A 19,994-nucleotide genomic window follows, 5' to 3' on the forward strand; every position below is an offset into this window, starting at 1 on the left:
ACGCATTAAAGCGTCCGATAGTGCCGTCGCAGTCCAGGAAAGGTTCCGTACGCCGGAAAGTAGAGACAGCTCTGATGCGGTGGTTGGGGTCAGGCCAGGGTGGCCAATAGGGTGGCCAGTATTCAGCGTATACCCCTGCCATCCACCGATTGATTCATGGGGGACTTATTGTTTGTATAGTGGTGCGACCAAGGTTCAATGAAGTCTAAAAACTGTGGGGAAAAAAAATAAGAAATGTGGGAAAAGTAGCCAAATCAGCAACAAATACTGTAATTATCCAACCATCCATAGATTCACCTTCCTGGGAACACACCTTCCCCTCTCTTTTCTCTTCTCCTGGAGCCACATGACAAACCACACTTTCAGCTCGACTCGCTTTACTATTTTATTTGATGTCAAGCACATGAATAAAGAAGAACAACAAAAACAATCGTTTAAAACATCTAAAACTCCTCCCAGTGTTAGTAGTTCACATTTTCACCATACACAGCCAAGCAAGAAATTGAAATTGAAATTGTAACCCCCTCCCCCAGTACTTTTTTTGTCATTCCAAGTGCTTCACATATCTGGGTTACTGGACAATTTACACCGTATCAAAACCAGTTCACCCCCACACACACACCATTGCCTCTATGACTCAGGTAAATACCATCTTCCTGCCGTTTCCCTGAGGCATGCAGCATGCAGGCACCGGCTGAGACATTTTCTGCAGGGTGATCAGATCCTGGGTCCTACATTAGGCTCAGCTTCATTTTTCACAAACAAGTCCTGCAGAATTCTGTTAAAATCATTACTGCTCTGTCCGTAAAGAGGTGCATTTTGATTTCCATTTGTTTTATTTCATGTTATTTATGTTATGTTTATGCATTTAGCAGATGCTTTTATCCAAAGCGACTTACAGGTAGGGTAGGGGGGGGTCTTGCCTGAGGACGCCTACTGGAGGTAGTACCTTTCATGCAGGGGATTTGAACCCAGGTCACCCTCACGAAAGATGGAAATCATACCACTACACTATCCAGTCCAGTATTTTTTCTTTTACAGAAATCAAAGAAGGGATTGACTACTTCAAATCACAGCACAAGGCTTTATGGAACACACTGCCAATGAGCAACTTCCCCCCATAGACAGTCGCGACAGACGAGCCTCTGATCACATTTCCGTCGTCCGCATACACCTGAGTCACCACCGGCTGATCCGAGTGAATGTTCTGGATGCGGATGACCTGCAAGGACATCGGAATGATCACGAGAGAAAAGCAAACGGCACAGATGCATTTCTACTTTACGTAATAGTGTCTAAATACTTTTACGAGAAGAGACAAACCTCCGATCCCGGGGGGTCTTTGGGGTCAAACAAGAAAAGCTTGGCTCCATTGGGGTGACAGCCCAACCACAGGTCACCGGTTTCAGGCTCAACTTCAACATTGTCGCAGAGTGAACCCACAGCCACGGACTGGTGAGGCGTAAACAGGCAAAGTTACCGTTATACACGCCGCAAAGCGTTCGGATTGCATCAAATATTCATTTCTTCTTCACCAGATTTAGGCACCGTTTGCTGAATGTGGAAAAATCTAGCATCGGACTACTCTGCAATATTTTAGCAACATCACCTTAAGTATATTCCCCATTTAAGTTAGCTTAGAAATAGCTTTTTCAAAGCAAATATTTCTGAAAGAAAACAAACAAACAAAAAAATCAACAAAACCACACTGGTAGTATGGAGACGTTTGTTTACGGTTTACAGCAGTTGCAGCTTGTTTAAACCGAAAACAGTTCCAAATGTGGCTTTTGGGTTTGTTTTTAATGGGGCCACTAGCACGCCGCGGCAGACTCACCGCTCGGGCCCGGTGCTGCCATGGTGAGTGTGTGTTGTCTCGTGTTTCTGACCGCTGTGCGCGCGTCTGGCGAGACAGAAATTTAGTTTTGAAGCGAATTTCTATCGAAGTGGAGCCGTCTACATGGAGTTCGTTCGAGCCGTCAGAAACAAACGAACAGCCAATCAGCTAACGGACGGGCGGACCCCCCGTGTGGAAACAGCCTATCATATCCTGGAAGCTACCAGTAACAAGCAAACAGCCAATCATTCAGCAGCTGTGTAGTTCGGTTGCAGTGGTTGCCGAGTGGGTTTGTTTACAAGGGAGTAGCAAGCGGTGAGAAGCTGGGAGGAGAGTCGAGGCGCCGGAAACCGGCACCGTTAGTACAGTAATCCACGGTAGTACCATTGTGTAGAATTTCTAGTATACTAGGAACCGTAACGATTTGGCACCGCGGGGTACCGTGCAACTCTACAGTTAGGGCTCAAATAGTTTAGATTAGCAGGTTGATTTATGGAATATGATCACCAATTCATATTCATATAGAACATAAATGGACTTAACTACATTTTCTATTATTTCCAAGTCATCTCAGTATGCAACTGTACTTCTGCAGTGACGCTGCGTATACGTCACACTCCATAAATCCAAACGGTAGATCTGCAAGCGTGTGGTTAGATGGCAGCGGCTCGTTCTTATCGATAAAGCAGACGAGGCTACGGTGGCCATGCTATTTTTGGCAATTATTTCATAATCTGCTGTTTGTTAAGCACACTTGAAGGCAGGGAGAGCAGTTCTTCACAACCCTCTTCGATTTTCAGGAGCATTCGCTGGCTTTGCCTCATCGATAAAGATCAAATCAATTGCATCGGCACACATTCAAAGCAGCACTTCTACTAAAACGATGGCGCCTGATTATAGAAAATGGTTTGTCCTGATGGAGTGGCAGAATTCATACATCATTTTTAAAGAACAGTGAACTCTCACTCTGCTGAGCTTTACCTTCACAGAAGACAGCGAATTATCTTGTTTCCGCTCCAACACACGTACATCGTGGCCAAATAAATCTACCACATATAAATGCCTGTAAATGAGAGACCACATTCAAATGAAGAAATTTACGCTTAAATATGTCCACAAGTGCAGCCCTGCAGGGTCATTCTTACCGTTTGTCCGGAGAGACGTTAATTCCATTTGCGAAGTAATAACCCTCAGAGACCACTTTTACCTCCTCGGGACTGTAGTACACAACATTAGTCCAGGGCTGAAGCAGAAGCATCTCCAAGGTTTTGAGGAGTACGTGGGAGAAGTAGTGATCATTGGTTGCGTAGAAGCTCTCCACTCCCACAGCGACGATGTCATTTACACTGGAAGGAGAAAGAAAAAGAAGCAGAATTCAAGAAGTCGTTTTAAATAACGGTCATACATTCCTAAATCAGTCGATCCCGGGGAAAAAGAATGAAATTGGGTCAAATTAAACACGTCACCTGTGGAGCAGTTCGTGTTTTATGGTCTTCAGATGTACGAGGGAGAGTTCGTCCTCCATGATTTTGAAGAGCTCAACCTGACTTTCGTGTTGAGGGTGATTGACAACGAACAGGTACACTGTGTCATCTGACAGATGGTGAGAAACAACATGAACAGGACATACCAAGCGGACATTGGGGGGGGGTGTTTAAAAGGCCTTTAACTGCTCTATTCTGTTGTTGTACGAACACCTCAGGGCCAGTGACGGCTTGTGGTGTCACTGAATAGGTGGGCTAATGTATTACAAAAGCCAAGTAGTTGCATTTCAACATAAAAGGTGTCCTGTTAGAATGTAAGTTTAAACTATCACAACAGCACGGGCCTTTTCAACAAACCACCAAAACACTATTTAGAAGAATGCACTGATGGAAAATATACCATCTACCTATCTTTCTGTAAATACAAATACTTTCACACCATAAAAGGTTTTAAAAAAAGGTCAACCCAGACTTGTGCTAAAAAATTGGTTTCAACTATAGCCTGTTGCAATTTGCGTTGGAACACAATAATCCAAACATCAGCACAAAACTAAAATAGTAACTCCAGAAAAACACTCCAGAAGAGAGCCAGTCCTTTCTCTCAAACCAAGTTACACAATAGCTACGATTTTGGCGATTTTCTTTCTGTGTAATTTGGATATCCTTTGGATGATGTGCCCCTACTTTTTTCACCTAAGGACATTGAAGAAAACGGATTCGAAAGTAAATAATCCACTTCGTTAACGCCGATGCCTGCCATTGTCAAACTTTCACCCTACACACGCAATCAAGTAGAGTCGTCTGCGATTGGCCCAAATCTGCTGGTTTTGGGCTGTACAGATTTAGCCCAAATAAGCCGCAAATGGAGGGGGGCGTTACTTGCAACCTGTCACTCAAATGTTGACGAAAAGTCAAGTGTAACCGAGTTACTTCGCTTGGGCTGTAGATAATTAGCCCGTTTTCACAGATTTCATGGGTTTCAGTTCAGATTTTGCTCCGCCTCTGATCAAAAATTAAAAAACAATTTGTTTAAAGTTTTTATTGAATTATTTATATATTACATTCTGATTTATATTGAATAATGTAGGGAGGGCTGAGCCCTGTTAGCCCAATTATACCAGCCGTTCCTGCTCAGGGCAGAGGGTGTGATGGGAAGACTTTAAACTCCTCTGGGCTAACAGAGCCACACCCAAGAAAGAGTAAAAACAACAAAAAAACAGAACTAAAGTAAAGGAGGGAGGAGTGGGTTCAGATGGAATGTCTGCTCTCACTAACATGTTGCTAAGATTTTGAGGCCTTTTTCCAAGACAACCCTTGGTGGATTGCCTAGGTGGTCTTTTAAGTTCGGGTCTGTGAAGACGACATGCTACCATTTATCAACAATATAAGACACGTCAAAGATATGGTGCAAATCCCTATTATGAGCGTTGTTTAATCATATTCAAACATTCAGATTGTTTTATATCCCTTAACTGCTCGCTCCACTTTGTTTCCCCTTTTTAAAAGTCTCCCAAGTTTGCAGTCACAGCAGCAAACGTGACGTGCGAATTGAGGAATGCGAGGAACAGAAACCTCTTGAAACCAGAGATCACTTAAACAGTTAGAACGCCATCCGTTTCTCCCGTGAAGCTGCCCGTTTGTCACGTCTCGCTGCAGCACGCTACCATTCGTTTAAGTTCCACAACTGTGCTCCGTTGAGCAGAAGAGGGTGAATCGCGATGAGTTCCAGTGCGATTACAAATCAAAGTGTCGGTCTCAGCCTAGAAACATCAGAGCCTGAAATCTGGTTCATGTCACTCAGCCCTGCTCGGGTACACATTTGTATTTGTCTATTTCCAAGGATTTCAGATTGCAGCAATGCAGCCTCGATTTCTGTGGACTTTATTCTCAACGTGTTATATAACCAAATTCAAAGCAAATGGAGTACTCTTTTATTATTAATTTGTTTCCCTTTTGGGAACCCTCTAAACTTGTGTGACATATATGCAACCAAAGGTGAGCTGGAGCTGCTCTTACCAGTCGGATCGGTGTATGCACTGATGCCATGAGGGTTGAATGACTCGAGGTCAAAGTTCAGTGGCATTCGCAGCTCCATCGGTTTCAGTCGAGGACCTTCCAGATCAAGGGAAAAGATTTTCCCGGGCATATCTGAAGATGGCTCACCAGGGAACTTGAGCCCCTTGAAATATTGAAAATACACTGAAAATAGTTCAGGAGGTCATGTCAACATTGCATATTTACTCCAAATAAAAACAAATATAACCTTTGATAAAAGGCCGACAGATTAATGTCATGGTCTAGATTTTCCAAGGAAAGTTTGGGCAGTTTTAGTGGCTTTTTTTTCTTCCATCCGGAGATCATTTCAGTGGATTAAACAAATATTAAAACATTAACGTATACACGGCCATTAAAATTAGTGATAAAACAAGCTTGTATCTTTGCATGACCACATGACATTCCAGTTGTGTCTACGTTTTCCATTAAAAGTCTGTTCAGCCTGCAGACGCTTACATTTTGTTGTGCTAACAACTCAAATACCTACAGTGCTGATGAAAGCAAGCCCATTTTCAAGGATGGTTATATCCTCCGAGCCGTAATCTGAAAAAAAGAAGCAATCGTTGCACCTTTGCTTTAACATTTTTTTTTGGCTACATTTGTAGTTGGCGCGGTGCTTACCTAGATTTTTTAGTGCAACACAGTTGGGGAGGTGATTCTGAGGCACCTCCCTGGTAGCCAGGGCCCTTTTTCTGCAGCGTTTTTACACAAAGTTACATCAGAGCGAGTGGCACCACAAACTTTCTGCCACATAAAAACCTCGAAACAAACTTGCCAAACATAGGCATATCGCCGTAAATGCAGTTGCTTTCAACATTACCTAAAGCTGAGAATCCTCTCCCCAAGCAGCATGGACAACGCTGCGATTATAACCGCAATAATGGCCACTTTGCCCATTGTCAAACCCTTAAAGTTCACGATGAAATATTTCCGACTGGAGCAGCGCGAGGCAAGTCACTGCAAACACAACTAGTGCTGCGTTCAGAACTGTCGGATACAATTTAACTAATCGTATCTGACGTCAGTTTATTTTTTTCAGTTATAATAAATGGTAACAGCTGCTAGTTTGTGATTTGCTATATTTTTTTATTATCGTAGAATGCAAATACTCCAGCTCCTTATACGTGTTTGTACTGGGTCAGACTGATTTATGTCCGCTTTTGATGTCCGTTACCTCCCTGTGTGAACCACTGCATTTTTAAGAAATAATGCAGCACATCCTTTCGTTACAAGCACGGTACTTTTGTGGTGAACCACTGTCTATGGTTTGAGAAAACGGACATAAGGAAATTCAGTAATGTCTGTAAATCCTGCTAATAAATCAGTACCTGAATGCTGCATGAGACCAAATAAACATTTCGAGAAACTGCGAGTGGAAGACTGAAGTGCACCAGTCTCACGAAGATAACAGTAACGACCTATCAAACAACCACAAATGAGCACAAAATGACCAGAAAGAAAAACAAAATGACACAAACGAACAATACGGAAGAAAAAAAATCACTAGAAATCTACATAGCGACCTCAAAATGGTCCAAAACTAAAACAAAGAGATATAAAATTTCGATAAACTGGCAAAATTTTGACAAACATGAAGTGACAGAAAATTACATACTCAAAATTACCATACAGAACCACAAATTAGCTTAAAAAGGAGACATAATTATCACAAAACGACGAATGGGAAGGGAACGATAGCCAAGAGTCACAAATTTACCACAGGATACACAAGGCAACCATTAAAATAAAAGAGCAGTTTTCCAATCAGGATTTCAAATTTGTGAAAGGTATAACTATAGGGACCTGAGCAAACACAGGCTGTCACCAAAAAGTGACGAAAGGATAACTAGAAACAGTCTTAAACATGTCTAAAATGTGCAAAAAGCAACAGAGGACAAAGGGACATTTCATGTGCATCATGCATTTCAAACTCATGCCAGCGAAGGAGGCTGGGGTTAGAGGTGCCTCGTGACACATTAACTGTTATTAGATAAGGATTAAATTTGCTCCAGATGGATGAATTGACCGTTGCTCTTTCCGTAGTTTCATCAGTGTAAGCACTCGCTGTCACAAACGAGCACACGCACAGATGCTCACCAGCAGACATGAACGGCATTTGCCATTTAGCCTCTTCACCGTCGGTGCCTCATTTGTGCACGCAGTTTAAAATCGGTCAAACCCACCAAGCAAAAGCCAAGCTCATTTCTCTTGGTATGCAGACTTGAAAGTACTTACAAGTATGCGAGCAATGCAGACTCACCCTCCCTCCACCCGAGGTGGATTTTACTTACAGGAGCGAGTGCATTCTGAATGTGGTTCCCTGGAGATGTTCAGCTTTTCTTCCTGCGCCTAAGACAAATGCGCGCACTTTTGACGTCTCCTCGTGGCCGCGGGGAGTTGCAGCCACAAATTTTGCCCCTGAACAAATATCAAGTGCAAATAATAAAAAATAAAATAAAAATATGCCCTGTGCGACACACACTGATTGAGCTTCCCTGTCATCGACGCAACCGGCCAACAATGGGTGTTACTCAATAACATGTAGTGCCTGCAGAACCCTGTTTAAATTGTTTATTTTTGAAGTTGTTTTTCGTAGGTGATGACTCCTCCCAACATAAAACAAAAAGGTTACAAAATTGTCTATGTAATCAAAATCATGTGTAAGAGACTTCATAAAAAACAAACATGGACACATACATACACATACAGAAGTGAAAGTAACATAAAGTTGGCAAACTATTGACCCTGTGAAACTCAGCATTGGGTGCATGCAACCTGACAGTAACTGTAGAATATCTACAAAAGTCCAATTAAAGAATGATAGCATCTAACAACTTCAAAACACCAACAACTCCTGCACATTACATCGTGTGCAACCAGCGAACACTGTTAAGCGGGGTTGGGGTTGGGGTTGGGGGAGGGGGAGGGGGGGACACACCAGATTCCTGACTTTTTGTTTTGTGAAGTCGCGTGAAGGTTCACAGTGTAATACAGCAGGATCCCCATCAAACAGTTTCAAGCAAGACTGTATATTTGGAACATACAAAATAAATTTTATTATCCATTCTCTTTATGTCTACATCTTATTAGAATTTCTAGACAATGGCATCGTCAAATAACACACCCAAATTAACTCTAATAAACCTGACAGGTGCAACAACGCGTTTCTGTCAAGTCCAGGTGTCATATAACTGAATGTGAAAAGCAATTTTTAAATCTTCTTCTTTGTTATTTTTCAACATAAAAAGGGGAGCCATGGTCCTTGGCCAGCAGTGAGAGCTGGGCAGGACATGGCCATGAGCACACGTTAAACACAGGTGAGGAAGTGGCTTCAGGGCTGGGCCCCGGTGGCGGCGGGGACTTGTGTGGCCAGAGTATTGGGGGCAGAGATGACGGGTGATCCAGCAATGTTAGCCATCGGCTGTGAAGAGGACATGGAGGCGATGCCTGGAAGACAACGAGGGGCTCGTTACTCATTTGGAAAAAAAAGGCCACAAAGACACAACTTTCTCGTCTCATTTATCAAACACAGGAGCTAACACCTCAACCTTTTTAAAAAGATGGGGAGGCGGCGACTAGAGAAAAGACAACTCACCGGCCATCATACTCGAAGAGCTGACTGGAGTGGAGCTGGCAGCCATCCCGCCGGGAGTGGCCCCCCTTCCCTGATCTTTGACGATGGGAACTGAGAGCACAGGTGGGTGTGAGCGTCCCGCAAACCCAACGCAAAATGCTTCAACGCGGCGCAGCGAATTCGGGCGCAAAATGAGGCGAAGCGGCACACTTACAGAAGTAGGGATGATCCATGGCCTCTCTGGCCGTGAGGCGAGCTTGATGGTCATAGCGCAGCAGTTTGTCCAGGAAGTCTAGAGCCTCTGTGCTGACTAGGTGCTGGTTCTCGCTGTGCACAAACCGCTCCCATCTTTTGCGGGAATGTCTGGAAATGGGGTTAGAAATAAATAAAAATCAGTCCGAGCAGATGAAGAAAGGCCAAATGCTCCTCAAAACATCGAGCGGAAGCTTCATCTGGGGTCAGGTTTCTTTTTGTTTTACCTTCCCAGAATGTCATTGAACCGTGGATCCAACTCGATGTTGTACTTGTCGATGTAGTCGTACAGGTCCTCCGTGCCGAGCACTTTCGCAATCCGCACGAGCTGCAGGTTTCAGAGAAACACAATTCAACAGTTGGGGAAAAACTGAAAGAACTCCAACGCACGCTGCATTTCACACGCACAGTTTTAAAAGCGTATATTTAGCATCGGATGAAGGAAGCCTCACGTCTGGCCTGAGCTTTCAGGCCCCTGAAACAACGACAGACATGCAGGGGCTCGTTCTGCCGACTTATCACACACGCCAACGCCGTACGTAAATGTTCCATGAATAATTAATAACGTCCAGGTGGGGAAAAGTACGCGGCACCTTAAAGCGTCCCTATGAGCAGATGAGCTGGGCTCGGTACGTCGGGTTGGCAGCAAAGAGCTAAATATACCCAGCACCCCGATGCTTTTCTCCCATCGCTCTTTGATACACTTGATGCATGTTTTTTTTTTTTTCTGATTTCTGATCACGTGCACGGTCTGACATCACCACCCTGTAGTCATAGTTACAGATTCCGTTTCAATTACAGCTAAACATCTCTTAATCAATAACCGGAACTTCAGTCTTCTGTTCGCCGTTGCTCGTTTTCCTCCTTTCCAGAGGACGATCGCTCCATAACCGCGTTTGACCACCAACAATGTGTCATGATTTTTAAAAAAAAACGAGGAGTTGAAAAGTCAACACTTGTTATGGTTCATCCAAAACTCGGCCTCTTACTCGCATCGCTCACAACTGGCGGCCACAGATCAAAATAACCCTCATTCTGGTGGGGACAGAGAGCCCACAACACAACTCAGACTGTCCACTTGCTCAGTATCACATTTATCTCGTGCCAACGCAACCCGGGGAGTTACTAATGAAAAGCCCCATCGCAGAACTGCTCCCAGTCCGGCGGCTTTAGCGCGAGGAGCCCGTTTCACACTTTAAAAACGCTCGAAACACGTCGACAAAAGAATGCATCAAAACACGTGAGAGAGCGTTCATACCTGATCGTAATTGTCGTGACCGTGAAAGAAAGGTTCCTTCCTGAAGATCATGCTGGCCAGCATGCAACCGAGACTCCACATGTCCAGGCTGTAGTCATACATCTGCAAAGAGCACAGAGAGGGTCAAACGATAGAAGAAGAAGAAGAAGAAATGAGCCATTTATGGGAATGCGTGGGTGTCTCCGCCCTCACCTGGTAGTCTACCAGCAGCTCAGGTCCTTTGAAGTACCTGGACGCCACTCTCACGTTGTACTCTTGGTTTGGGTGGTAGAACTCCGCCAAACCCCAGTCGATGAGACGGAGCTGAAAACGACGAGCTCGGTTTAATTTCAACGGCCGCGGCGAGCCGGACAAGACGCTACCGCGAGAGTAAATCCGCATGCGACACCCTACCTTTCTGTGTTCGTGGTCAATCATTACGTTGTGTGGCTTGACATCTCTGTGCATTATTCCCATACTGTGGCAGTAGTCCAGAGCCTGCCAGTCAAAAAGAACAAAAAGGGGTTGATTTGGTTTTTTCTTCCTCTGCTTCTTCTTCTTTTTTTTTTTTTTAACCTTTAGATGGTGTTAAAACTACTAACCGCCTGACTGCGTTCTACATATCATCAAAATTAACAAAAAAAAAAATCGTTCAAAATTAACAGAATTCGGGCCCTTTCTCACCTTTAAGATTTCATACATGTAGAACCGTATGTCAAAATCCGACAGAGTCTGATACAATTGCTGTGAAAAAAAACAACAAAAAAAACCAAGACATTTAAGAACCATTAGATATAGAAATAACTGGTGTGAGCTAAGCCGAATGTGCAAGCGAAAATTAATTAATAAAAAAAAATTTAAAAAAGGAACGAATAAATCGGTCATCACCTTGAAGTCTGTGTTGTTCACATGTTCGAAAACCAGAGCTGGGGTTCGGGACTAAAAGGGGGGGAAACAGAAAGAAGAGGTGAGTTCAGGTTTAATGTTTGACACGTAAGCAGAGGACCTGAAGCTCTGAACGGTTAAAAATAGGAGTCAAATATTACCACAGGATCCTTGACGATATCTAACAGTGAGATGATATTTGGGCCACCCCTCAGATTCTCCAGGATCTTTATTTCTCTCTTGATTTTCTTTTTCTTGACGGGCTGTGAACAGAGACCGTCCGGCGGAACGTGTCAAATCACAGCTGAAGAGAGCCAACGACTACCTCTCGCTTTCCATCCTTTACCTTTCGATGAGCCACATACCTTCAGTATTTTGACGACCACTTTTTCATTGTTTGTGATGTTTATGGCTTCAAACACTTCGCTATATTTGCCTCTTCCTAGTTTTCTGACGAGCTGATAGTCGTCTTGGTTCCTAGAAGGTGGGGGGGGACGGGACAAATTAAAACATCACTCAATTCTGACACGACTCACTCAACAATAACTTAACCAACTATTCCCCCTTTTTTTTCTCCTTACCCCCATTCAACAACGTGGGACTCGTAGTCCCAGTATTCCCGAGGTCTCTGTGTGTTTACATCAGGGTAAACTCGAGAGCGGCTTGGGACAGGGCCAGACATATTCTGCACAGGATAGTCTCTAGATTTCCTACAACGTGGCAAAAAGAAAAAAGGGGGAAATGCACACAAAATTCAAAACAGTACTAATTCACTTTTTTTTTTTTTTTTGGGGGGGAAGAGCATCACATATATTAAGCATTACGGGTATCAATTTAGCACATTTGCATGACAGAACATCCCCAGCAGCAAACATTTAACACACAGGCATCTTTGGAGATGAAAAAAAACGGCACAATACCTGGGAGGTTTTCTCCAGGACAGTGGTGACAAATGAAGTGACAGGAGTGGCTGAGCTGCCTCTATGGTGCGAAAGCTAAATGGACATACAACCACAGAGATTACGTGAACCCAGCTCAAAACAATCCCGTGCAATTTTCAACCGCTGTGTGCAGAGCTGAGCAGTAAATATTGGGAAAACACAAGAGTGTGTAATGTCCCACATTGAAATAAATAAAGAAATATAAAAGATCTGCTTTTTTTTTTTCCTTCTTCCTTTTTCTTTTCTCTCCTTTCCCATTTGCAATGGTAAATCATAATACAGCCTCGTGTTTTAAGGACAAGCAAAAACACACACACACACAGACAGAATTCAACAAAACTCAAGCAAAACTACACAATTGGTGCATGATGTGTTTGCATATGACGACGTATGAAATGGAGAAACCTTGATGTTAAAAAGGGGCATCCAACCAGTCTAATCAGGAGGTACAGGGTTCAGTACAGTCATCACTGGGGGCTACAACAAGTACCTCCTGTTGGAAAAGAGGCACAAAGTAGGTTGATTAAGATCAATAGAATCAATTAGGCAAACATTAGCAAAGTGTGTGAGCCAACGCACGCCATCCAGTAAAGCTAATGCTAGTGAGGTTGTATTAAATAAATACAGTCGCGGGCTGCATCCAATCGGTGAAATTATCTCTAGTAAATGACGGTCGTTCAAATTGAAAGCTGTTTGCCCGCTTGATACTTTGATGATTAAGGTGAGGATATGCACAAATCCACTGTGGCCCACGGCCTGCAACGGGGCGAGCGGCTAGCTAGCAGGCGAACCGGGAAGCTGGGGAGGGGGGGGTGCTAACTAGTTAGCATTAGCTCGTCAACAGCAGAGTGAAAAGCCGGTTGGAAAGTCACAACTAGCTCACGGCTACACTACGAGACAGTAACTAAATACAATAAACAGTCCGAGTCAAAACAATAAAACCTCAATCAAGGTATCATTATATATGTAAAACTATACACCAAGCTTCGAATATACATTTATATTTACTAAAGCTAAAAAGTGCTAAGCTAACAAGCTAAGGGAGTGAATAGGCTGGTTGCTGGCGAGGCAACTGGCTGACAACGCCTTGAAAAAACATCCTACAAACACCGTGATCGAGCAGCAAAACGATCCATCGGCTAGATTACATATTCTTGTATTTCCTTCACACGCAAAACACTCAGCACTGGTTCTGGGACGACGACGATTTGCGATTAAATAACACGATTACCTCTCAGCGTTGTTGGGACGTCAATATGGCGATGCTCGAGATCAAGAGCTTAATGCGAACAGCCTCTCCAGCAGAGGGCGCTCTCCTTTTTCTTTTTTTCACGGGGAGATTTGAGCTTCCTCTGCCCCCAACAGGCTTATTTGAAAGAGGAAACTTTTTCATCTACATGCCTGTGCATACGCAATGTCAGCTGTAATAAGTGTAGTGGTGCCCAGTGAACTAAATATAGCCGTGAAAACGAACCCTAACCCTGCTTCTTTCTTTCTTTTTTTTTTTTTTAATCGTAAAGCTGCTCCGGCAAACACACAATATTAGAATGACAATACGTTAAGAGTACTTACTAGTAGCCCCAAAAAGGGCTACTAGTAATTGCACGTTGTCTTATATTTTCTGCCTCTTGACATCAAGGGGTAAGGATCTGTGAAATAAATGCCTCCTCGACCTAACAACCCACCCAAAAAGTGAGTCACAGGCAAATGAACGAATGGCCGGTCATTATTATGATCAGTGTTGTTGTTTTTGTATGATTAAGAAAAGTACATATTGAACTGCAACACACTATGGAATGGAATGCGCATCAGAAGTGGGTATACTTACGTGATGACGTAATCTTTATTGTTATTATTTAATGGATCATGTGTTTAATATAACTTTACTCCAAACTGTTAGCTCCACGAGTATCTCGCAGACATCTTCAGACCTTAAGATTGATGTCAGGAGATATACCAGATGCGACTGAGTGACATTCTTTAGATGTGTAAATACAGGAGAAATAAAGGGGGCGCACATATAAGATTGGATATCAAATAGCACGCCCCGATTACAGTCTTTCAGGAGGCCATTCCTCTTCAACCTGCTGCGGAGAGTTGGGATACTGTATAAAAGGAATTTGTAAAATCATTTACACCCTATGCTGAGCTGAGAAGAATACAAACACAACATACTGCGTGTTGAAACTGAGAAACTTGTCATTTCACATTTACAATAGCAACACGTCTCAGGAAAGATGAGACGGGGACAACGTAACTGACAGGAAAAATAGAATGTTCAATGGTCCAAAAGCAAACAAACCAAAAAAATAATCTCTGTTTTGGATTTCCTCTTCTGTTTTACGATTTTTGACTTTTGCGCCAAACAAGGCAGGAAAACAATTTTCTTTTTGTGCTGAAATGTGTTGCCTGTATCAAGTTGAAGATGAACGTTTACGTTTACTTGTTTGTGAGGCAAAACGCAGGGCTACATTTGATGAATGGACAATGGTGGAATAATGATAAATACCATGCACGGTCTGTTGCATTATTTAAAAAGGCTACCTTATCCACAGAGGGAGCCAAAGTAACATGCTACCTGTAATTAGCACAAAATAGAGGGTAAGACCAGTCACTTTCATGAGTCTGGATGTTTAAAATGATTTGTCTGAAATGAATAGGCTTTTGTAAACTGACCAGCAACTAGCAAAGCTGTTGCTCCTCAGCACACAAATCACACATTGTTCAACACCCAGGAGTGCTTGACCAAAACACACAATCTTTGACTAAAACTCAGGCTAATAAACCCTGCGAGACTCTATAATTAACTGGAGCAGGGACCTGATGTGGCTGCACATAAAAGCCCAACACCCTGACTCTCTGACAAACAGTGGACACCGCTGGGGACCAAAAGTCAGCAATGATGCTGTGAGTTTCAGATGGGTTTTTGTTTTGTGTGTGTTTTCTGCGTTGAATTACTGGCCGCAATGACATGTGCCAACAAAAATGGACACAAATGTTTGTTATTTGTTTCAGCTTCGCCTTTTGCCTGCTGCTGCTGCTGCTTCCGTTTGCTGCTGCGGAGGTGACGGCTCCAGTCAAAGGTAGAAAACTCACCTGGTTTTGATGACTTTTTCGAAATCTTCCTAAACGGGCCCGAAGGAATAACATTTCGTCTCATTCTTTCTTTTTCAAGCCCACAGACTAAATGTGTTGAGCTTTCTGAATGGTGAGATTTTCTTTGATATTTTCGGTGTGGTTTATTGTTTGAAAAATGATGCTGTTCCAAATGGTCGCATGCTGTGTTCATGTCTGTTGGTACAGATGCACTTTGTACAGCTACCGACAAGACCGCACCTGCAGAAATCACAGGTTAGTAACTGTAAATGTACTGAGAGAGATTTTTCTTACATTGGAGAGTGAAGTTATTGTTTCAGATCCTCAAAGCACTTTTGGTTCCCTAAGAACACAAACGCAAGATACAAATGTAAAAAGAGAAATGTGTTGAAATTGTAGCTGATCACTGACCTTAATCTTCAGAGAAAAACCTTAATAGACACGCTCGGCGTTATCTGATTGCTTAAACCACCCCGGTGATTCTCACTGTACAAATTCTGATGTCTGCAGCACACAACAACCCTTCAAAACCAATGAAAGAGCAAGACTCTGAAGGTACATTTCTTTTCATAATGATAAAAGATTAGAAAAAAGGCATATGAATGTATTCATTCTGGCTGACTAATGCATCTCTTCGATTTACTAATTGCTATTTGGTTTGGTATTGCACTTGTTACCCATGAAAATACAACTAAGCCACTGATTTTATTTTGAATAACAACAAATTATACCCTCACAGATTTGTCTGAGGCAAAATCGACAGAGAGTTTGCACAGTAACGGATTTCCAGGTATATTTGATTTGTATCTTGAACAAATTTTTGGACAAATATTCAGTTTGACAGGAATTAAAGAAACACATGTCTTTATTTTTCATGACAAATGTCAGCTGTAACTTTGTGAGGGTCATTTGTTTAATCAGCAACTGTCACTCTTCTCAGATTTGCATTCAGAAGAGCTTGACAGCCACGAGGTTATGGTTCCCGAAGCTGGGGCAAAGGAGCAGGCTTCGCTGAGGAAGACAGTGGGAGTGGACGGAGACGTCACACAGTGGATGGATCTGACCAGCAGACTGGTTCAGGACCATAAGAGCAAAAAGCAAAGCAGGATTCAGGGGGAGCTGCATGCAAGCAGAGGGCAATCTGATCAGAATGGTGAAGGAGGAATGATGCTGAAACCTGCCAGTGCCAGTCAAAGCACAAATCTGCAAAGACAAGCTAAACCAGGAAAGACTGACAGGATGGCGCCATACCGAAGCAGAGAGACGCTGGATCAGGATAGTTTGGAGGACAAGAACAGCAGACTGGCTGGAGTGGGCAGCAGTAAACATGCCGACTATGATGGTACGACTGAATTCTATAGTACATTAGACTCAGCTCACTATATTCCAGGAATAACTGTGTAAAGCAAACAGTCAGGTTGTACAATTAATCTTTATTAATCCCACAGAAACCAGAGAATACATCAGCTCTGAAATGAATCCATTTGGTGAGAACAGGTTTCTGTTCCTCAAGTGAATATGAAAAATACAGAAACTGCTCGTCGATGCCCGAGGCTCTCCAGAAAGATTTGTCATTTCTTGTGATCCTCCTTTTCTTTTTCTTTTTTTTTTTTTTTGCGCTTTAACACCTCCAGAGCCCAGAAGCTTCTCCGCTCCAGCCCAGAGCCAAGCTGCCTGATGATCACATGTGAGGTCTGTTCCCTCTGCATTTGAATCGCACAAAGTGTTCTCTGCGCATGCTGCCCACCCCCCCGGCTTGTTGTAAGAGCCTGCTCGTGAGATGAGGCTTATTCAAAGTCCTCAGATTTCGTCTAACAATAGAATGAAACAGCTTGCTCCTCCTTGATTTTATATTTAACAGTTATTCTTCCCGTTTTTTTCCGTTTTTTTACCAGGTCACTTCTTCCTCAAAATGAGTCAGAAGCCTTCATCTGTTGACTCATCAGGCGCAGACAAGTGGCCTCCAAATATAGTTGCTCTCTGGGAATTTTTTTTCGCCCCATCCAAATGATAAATAAATATAAATAAATGAATATGTCTTTTTTGTTGTTATCTGATCATGTGGGTAAATACAAGAAATAAAGGGATTCTGGCTGAGTTTTGCGTTGAGTGTTAAATAAAGAAAGCTGCCAGAGGAGGTGACTGGTATGAAGATTGTTTTGTGAGAAATATCTGAAATAATCAGAAATGAGCGGCAGTCACCACTTTGATGACTTTCGACCAGAATTGGCCCGAGCCTGAAATTTGGTTTACAGATTTAATTCATAATTAGTTCAACACAAATTCTACATCTCAAGACAGCTTAAGATTTACAGAAGCATGAATATGAGGCAGTAAATGTTACATTTGCCACATTAGCTTTCATATAATCTATCACTTACTTGCTAAATATTCACATAAACAATGGATTCACGACTCACAATTTTGCTGGACTACATGTTGCAAAGCAAGATGCGTGTTGAGGATTATTCAATCTGATCTGCTTGTGCGTCTAATGGTTTTACGGGTTCTTTTCGAGAGTGTCATTTTCTAAAGTGCTCAAGCTCGCTGTACACATCTGACTGGGCTCCGTGTAACTCCTAAAAGACAAATCAAAGCAGTCCATCAATGCAGCACAGAAACGTGTCATTCTTATATGTGATTTATTTTTCAGACTTAACAGCAGTAATATTTTACCTGGTAAGGAGACTCTGGGATTTCTCTTGCCATTTTCTTTGAAACCGATGAATTTAGATTTCTTTTACCTGTTCACATTTGGAAAACTGTCAAGTTACTGCCCACTTGCCAGACCACCGCTCAGCGGGCAAAACAAATTAGCAGAAGTGCACATTCTCACCGTCATGAGAGTCCCGTTCCCTTCGTCTCCTGTGGTGAGTTGCAAAGCAGAACAAAGTGGCAACGATGAAGATGGTCAAGATAATATCAGAGGCAATGATCCCAATGACAGACCCCATGCTTATCAGGTAACAGGAGCCACATTCTGTGGGGAAAAATGAACACACAGGATTTGAAACAAAAGCAAAGCAAAACATCACTCTGCAGCAAAAAGGATGGGGCGATCCAGATACCTTGCTGTCCTTCTGAGCCTGTAAGACAGACAGTTAAGAAAACGTCAGAGAGTAAACTGACCGTGCCATTGCTGGGATCGTTCTCCGTCAACAAACATGTGACACTCACCAAAAAATGAACCCACAATACAGAGAGCGTCAGACATCCTAAAGCTGGCCTCACGTCAAGGTGGAAATGAAAGGGAGCCGCTGAGGGCCACCGGTCCTTCTGTTCTCGTTCAAACAGACCTGCTGCCGCACCCATAAACAAGAAGCTAGAAGCCTTTAAAGGGAGGATTTACAGATGAAGAAGCGTCCACAGGCGAAATTGTCAGTGATGCAGAGGTTTGTTAACACACTGGGTGACTGTGATGGGAGGAGGAGCCAGAGAAAGTAGTTCACTGTGGGAACAGGAAGTTGGTGTCTCTGTTGTTTCATTTGTGGCCCATTAAAGGGAGGATTGGTAGTCTCACCTGGAAAGAAAGTCTCTCATTTTGTATATGAAGTCCGCTGGATTTAGGCCATGTTTTTGCCTTTGAAAGATTGAATTCTTTCCTCGTCGGTTTCATTACACCTACAGTTTCTGCTGAAATACAAGTGATTTAATCTCCAAAAAGAGCATTTCCCATGGTCTGATCTGTGGTTTTGTGCAGGCGGATGGCCACTGTCACTGCTGCTTAGGCTGTATGGCTCTAACCACAGGTTTATTTGGAACTGATGCTGCTCTGTCCACAAAAACAAACCAAAAAAAAAAGTACACTTTCACAGTTTTTGTCGAGGAGAAATATATGTTTCATAATGGTACACAGCAGGGATAAATGTGTGAAACACAGCACAGGTATACAGTACTGAGCAGTCATACAGCCTTCTCTGTTTTTAAGTGTTCACGTCATCACTAATTAGAATGAATCCAAATCTTGAACTTAACTGCTTTAGGTTAAACACTCGATTTTAAATCAGCCTGTTTTGCTTCTTGACTGTCGAGATGCGGTAAGCATAGTTCTTTTCTAATGATTAAACTCTGTGGAGGTAACCACTGGAACAATGAAATGAGTGAAATTTTGAAATGAAAGGTTGAATAAAAATCCTATTTGATTGGAAATCTTATCATGTGAGTGCGTTTTGTGTAGTATGAATCAATCTGATTTGTACTCGCAAAGCACCCTTTATACAGGGATTCTGAAATTGAACTAGGCTTTATTATGGCTGATTAGAAATGAATTCATACATCATTATAAACCTTGAATAAAAATGTTGGGGTTGCCAGGCTGTGAAACATCAATAATCTTGCTGCCATTTCTCTTTTTTCCACCTGGACACTTTACTCTTATGTTTATCATAGTGTTTCACTGTGGCCTCTCATGACCTCACAATTCATGGTATCCTATGTTAACAAATTTATGATGTCTAGATAAGCTCTTTGGCAATTTCTCACAAGCTAGGTATTTCTTTCTAGAAGCTGTTGTTAGAAATATTGTATCTGCTGAGAAAAATTGGCTGGACGTAAAATGGGGATGTTACAGTAACACAGACAGAGCCTTAAACCCATAGGCCAACAGGAAACCCCAGGCAAGAGATCAATTTCTGGA

At 42.7% G+C, this 19,994-nt stretch overlaps 3 protein-coding genes across 5 annotated transcripts; all 3 read right to left on the reverse strand.

Moving 5' to 3' along the window:
- Positions 1-372: 372 nt before the first annotated feature.
- Positions 373-6,362, reverse strand: LOC140316577 (serum paraoxonase/arylesterase 2-like). The gene is made up of 9 exons (XM_072394466.1): positions 6,194-6,362; positions 5,995-6,065; positions 5,861-5,916; positions 5,335-5,497; positions 3,301-3,427; positions 2,980-3,180; positions 2,816-2,897; positions 1,324-1,452; positions 373-1,222 (listed from the first exon to the last, which is right to left on the reverse strand). The coding sequence occupies exons 1-9, from the start codon at positions 6,268-6,270 to the stop codon at positions 1,061-1,063; spliced, it is 1,068 nt and encodes a 355-aa protein (XP_072250567.1). The 5' UTR covers positions 6,271-6,362; the 3' UTR covers positions 373-1,060.
- A 1,568-nt stretch (positions 6,363-7,930) lies between these two features.
- Positions 7,931-13,565, reverse strand: LOC140316578 (casein kinase II subunit alpha). Of its 2 annotated transcripts, XM_072394467.1 has the most exons (15): positions 13,494-13,565; positions 12,668-12,755; positions 12,242-12,316; positions 11,903-12,031; positions 11,687-11,798; positions 11,483-11,584; positions 11,325-11,375; positions 11,121-11,180; positions 10,851-10,934; positions 10,650-10,760; positions 10,458-10,559; positions 9,427-9,527; positions 9,162-9,310; positions 8,969-9,058; positions 7,931-8,820 (listed from the first exon to the last, which is right to left on the reverse strand). In XM_072394467.1, the coding sequence occupies exons 4-15, from the start codon at positions 12,001-12,003 to the stop codon at positions 8,705-8,707; spliced, it is 1,179 nt and encodes a 392-aa protein (XP_072250568.1). In that variant the 5' UTR covers positions 12,004-12,031; positions 12,242-12,316; positions 12,668-12,755; positions 13,494-13,565; the 3' UTR covers positions 7,931-8,704. The 2 variants fall into 2 exon arrangements, with proteins under 2 accessions (XP_072250568.1, XP_072250569.1); XM_072394468.1 differs by lacking the exon at positions 12,668-12,755 and having other exon boundaries at positions 13,494-13,541.
- Positions 13,566-17,601: 4,036 nt separating this feature from the next.
- tyrobp (transmembrane immune signaling adaptor TYROBP) lies at positions 17,602-18,755 on the reverse strand. 2 transcript variants are annotated; one of them, XM_072393303.1, is made up of 5 exons: positions 18,536-18,755; positions 18,427-18,444; positions 18,195-18,338; positions 18,035-18,102; positions 17,602-17,937 (listed from the first exon to the last, which is right to left on the reverse strand). In XM_072393303.1, exons 1-5 carry the CDS (start codon positions 18,570-18,572, stop codon positions 17,881-17,883), a joined length of 324 nt encoding a protein of 107 aa, XP_072249404.1. In that variant the 5' UTR covers positions 18,573-18,755; the 3' UTR covers positions 17,602-17,880. The 2 variants fall into 2 exon arrangements, with proteins under 2 accessions (XP_072249404.1, XP_072249405.1); XM_072393304.1 differs by lacking the exon at positions 18,427-18,444.
- Between the last annotated feature and the right edge of the window lie 1,239 nt (positions 18,756-19,994).

The sequence above is a fragment of the Leuresthes tenuis genome, unplaced genomic scaffold (genome assembly GCF_036924035.1).
Source record: "Leuresthes tenuis unplaced genomic scaffold, fLeuTen1.0.hap1 SCAF_10, whole genome shotgun sequence".
In the NCBI taxonomy this organism is placed as follows: Eukaryota; Metazoa; Chordata; class Actinopteri; order Atheriniformes; family Atherinopsidae; genus Leuresthes; species Leuresthes tenuis.

Coding starts and splice junctions, on each gene's coding strand:
- LOC140316577 (XM_072394466.1), bottom strand. CDS start 6,270: ATGGGCAAAGTGGCCATTATTGCGGTTATAATCGCAGCGTTGTCCATG. Junction 6,066..6,193: donor GAGAGGATTCTCAGCTTTAG/GTAATGTTGAAA, acceptor AAAACGCTGCAG/AAAAAGGGCCCTGGCTACCA. Junction 2,898..2,979: donor AACGTCTCTCCGGACAAACG/GTAAGAATGACC, acceptor TCTCATTTACAG/GCATTTATATGTGGTAGATT.
- LOC140316578 (XM_072394467.1), bottom strand. CDS start 12,003: ATGTCTGGCCCTGTCCCAAGCCGCTCTCGAGTTTACCCTGATGTAAAC. Junction 11,376..11,482: donor ATATCGTCAAGGATCCTGTG/GTAATATTTGAC, acceptor CCCCCCTTTTAG/TCCCGAACCCCAGCTCTGGT. Junction 11,181..11,324: donor TGAACAACACAGACTTCAAG/GTGATGACCGAT, acceptor TTTTTTTCACAG/CAATTGTATCAGACTCTGTC.
- tyrobp (XM_072393303.1), bottom strand. CDS start 18,572: ATGTCTGACGCTCTCTGTATTGTGGGTTCATTTTTTG. Junction 18,103..18,194: donor GGAACGGGACTCTCATGACG/GTGAGAATGTGC, acceptor AAATGTGAACAG/GTAAAAGAAATCTAAATTCA. Junction 17,938..18,034: donor TCCCAGAGTCTCCTTACCAG/GTAAAATATTAC, acceptor TTTGTCTTTTAG/GAGTTACACGGAGCCCAGTC.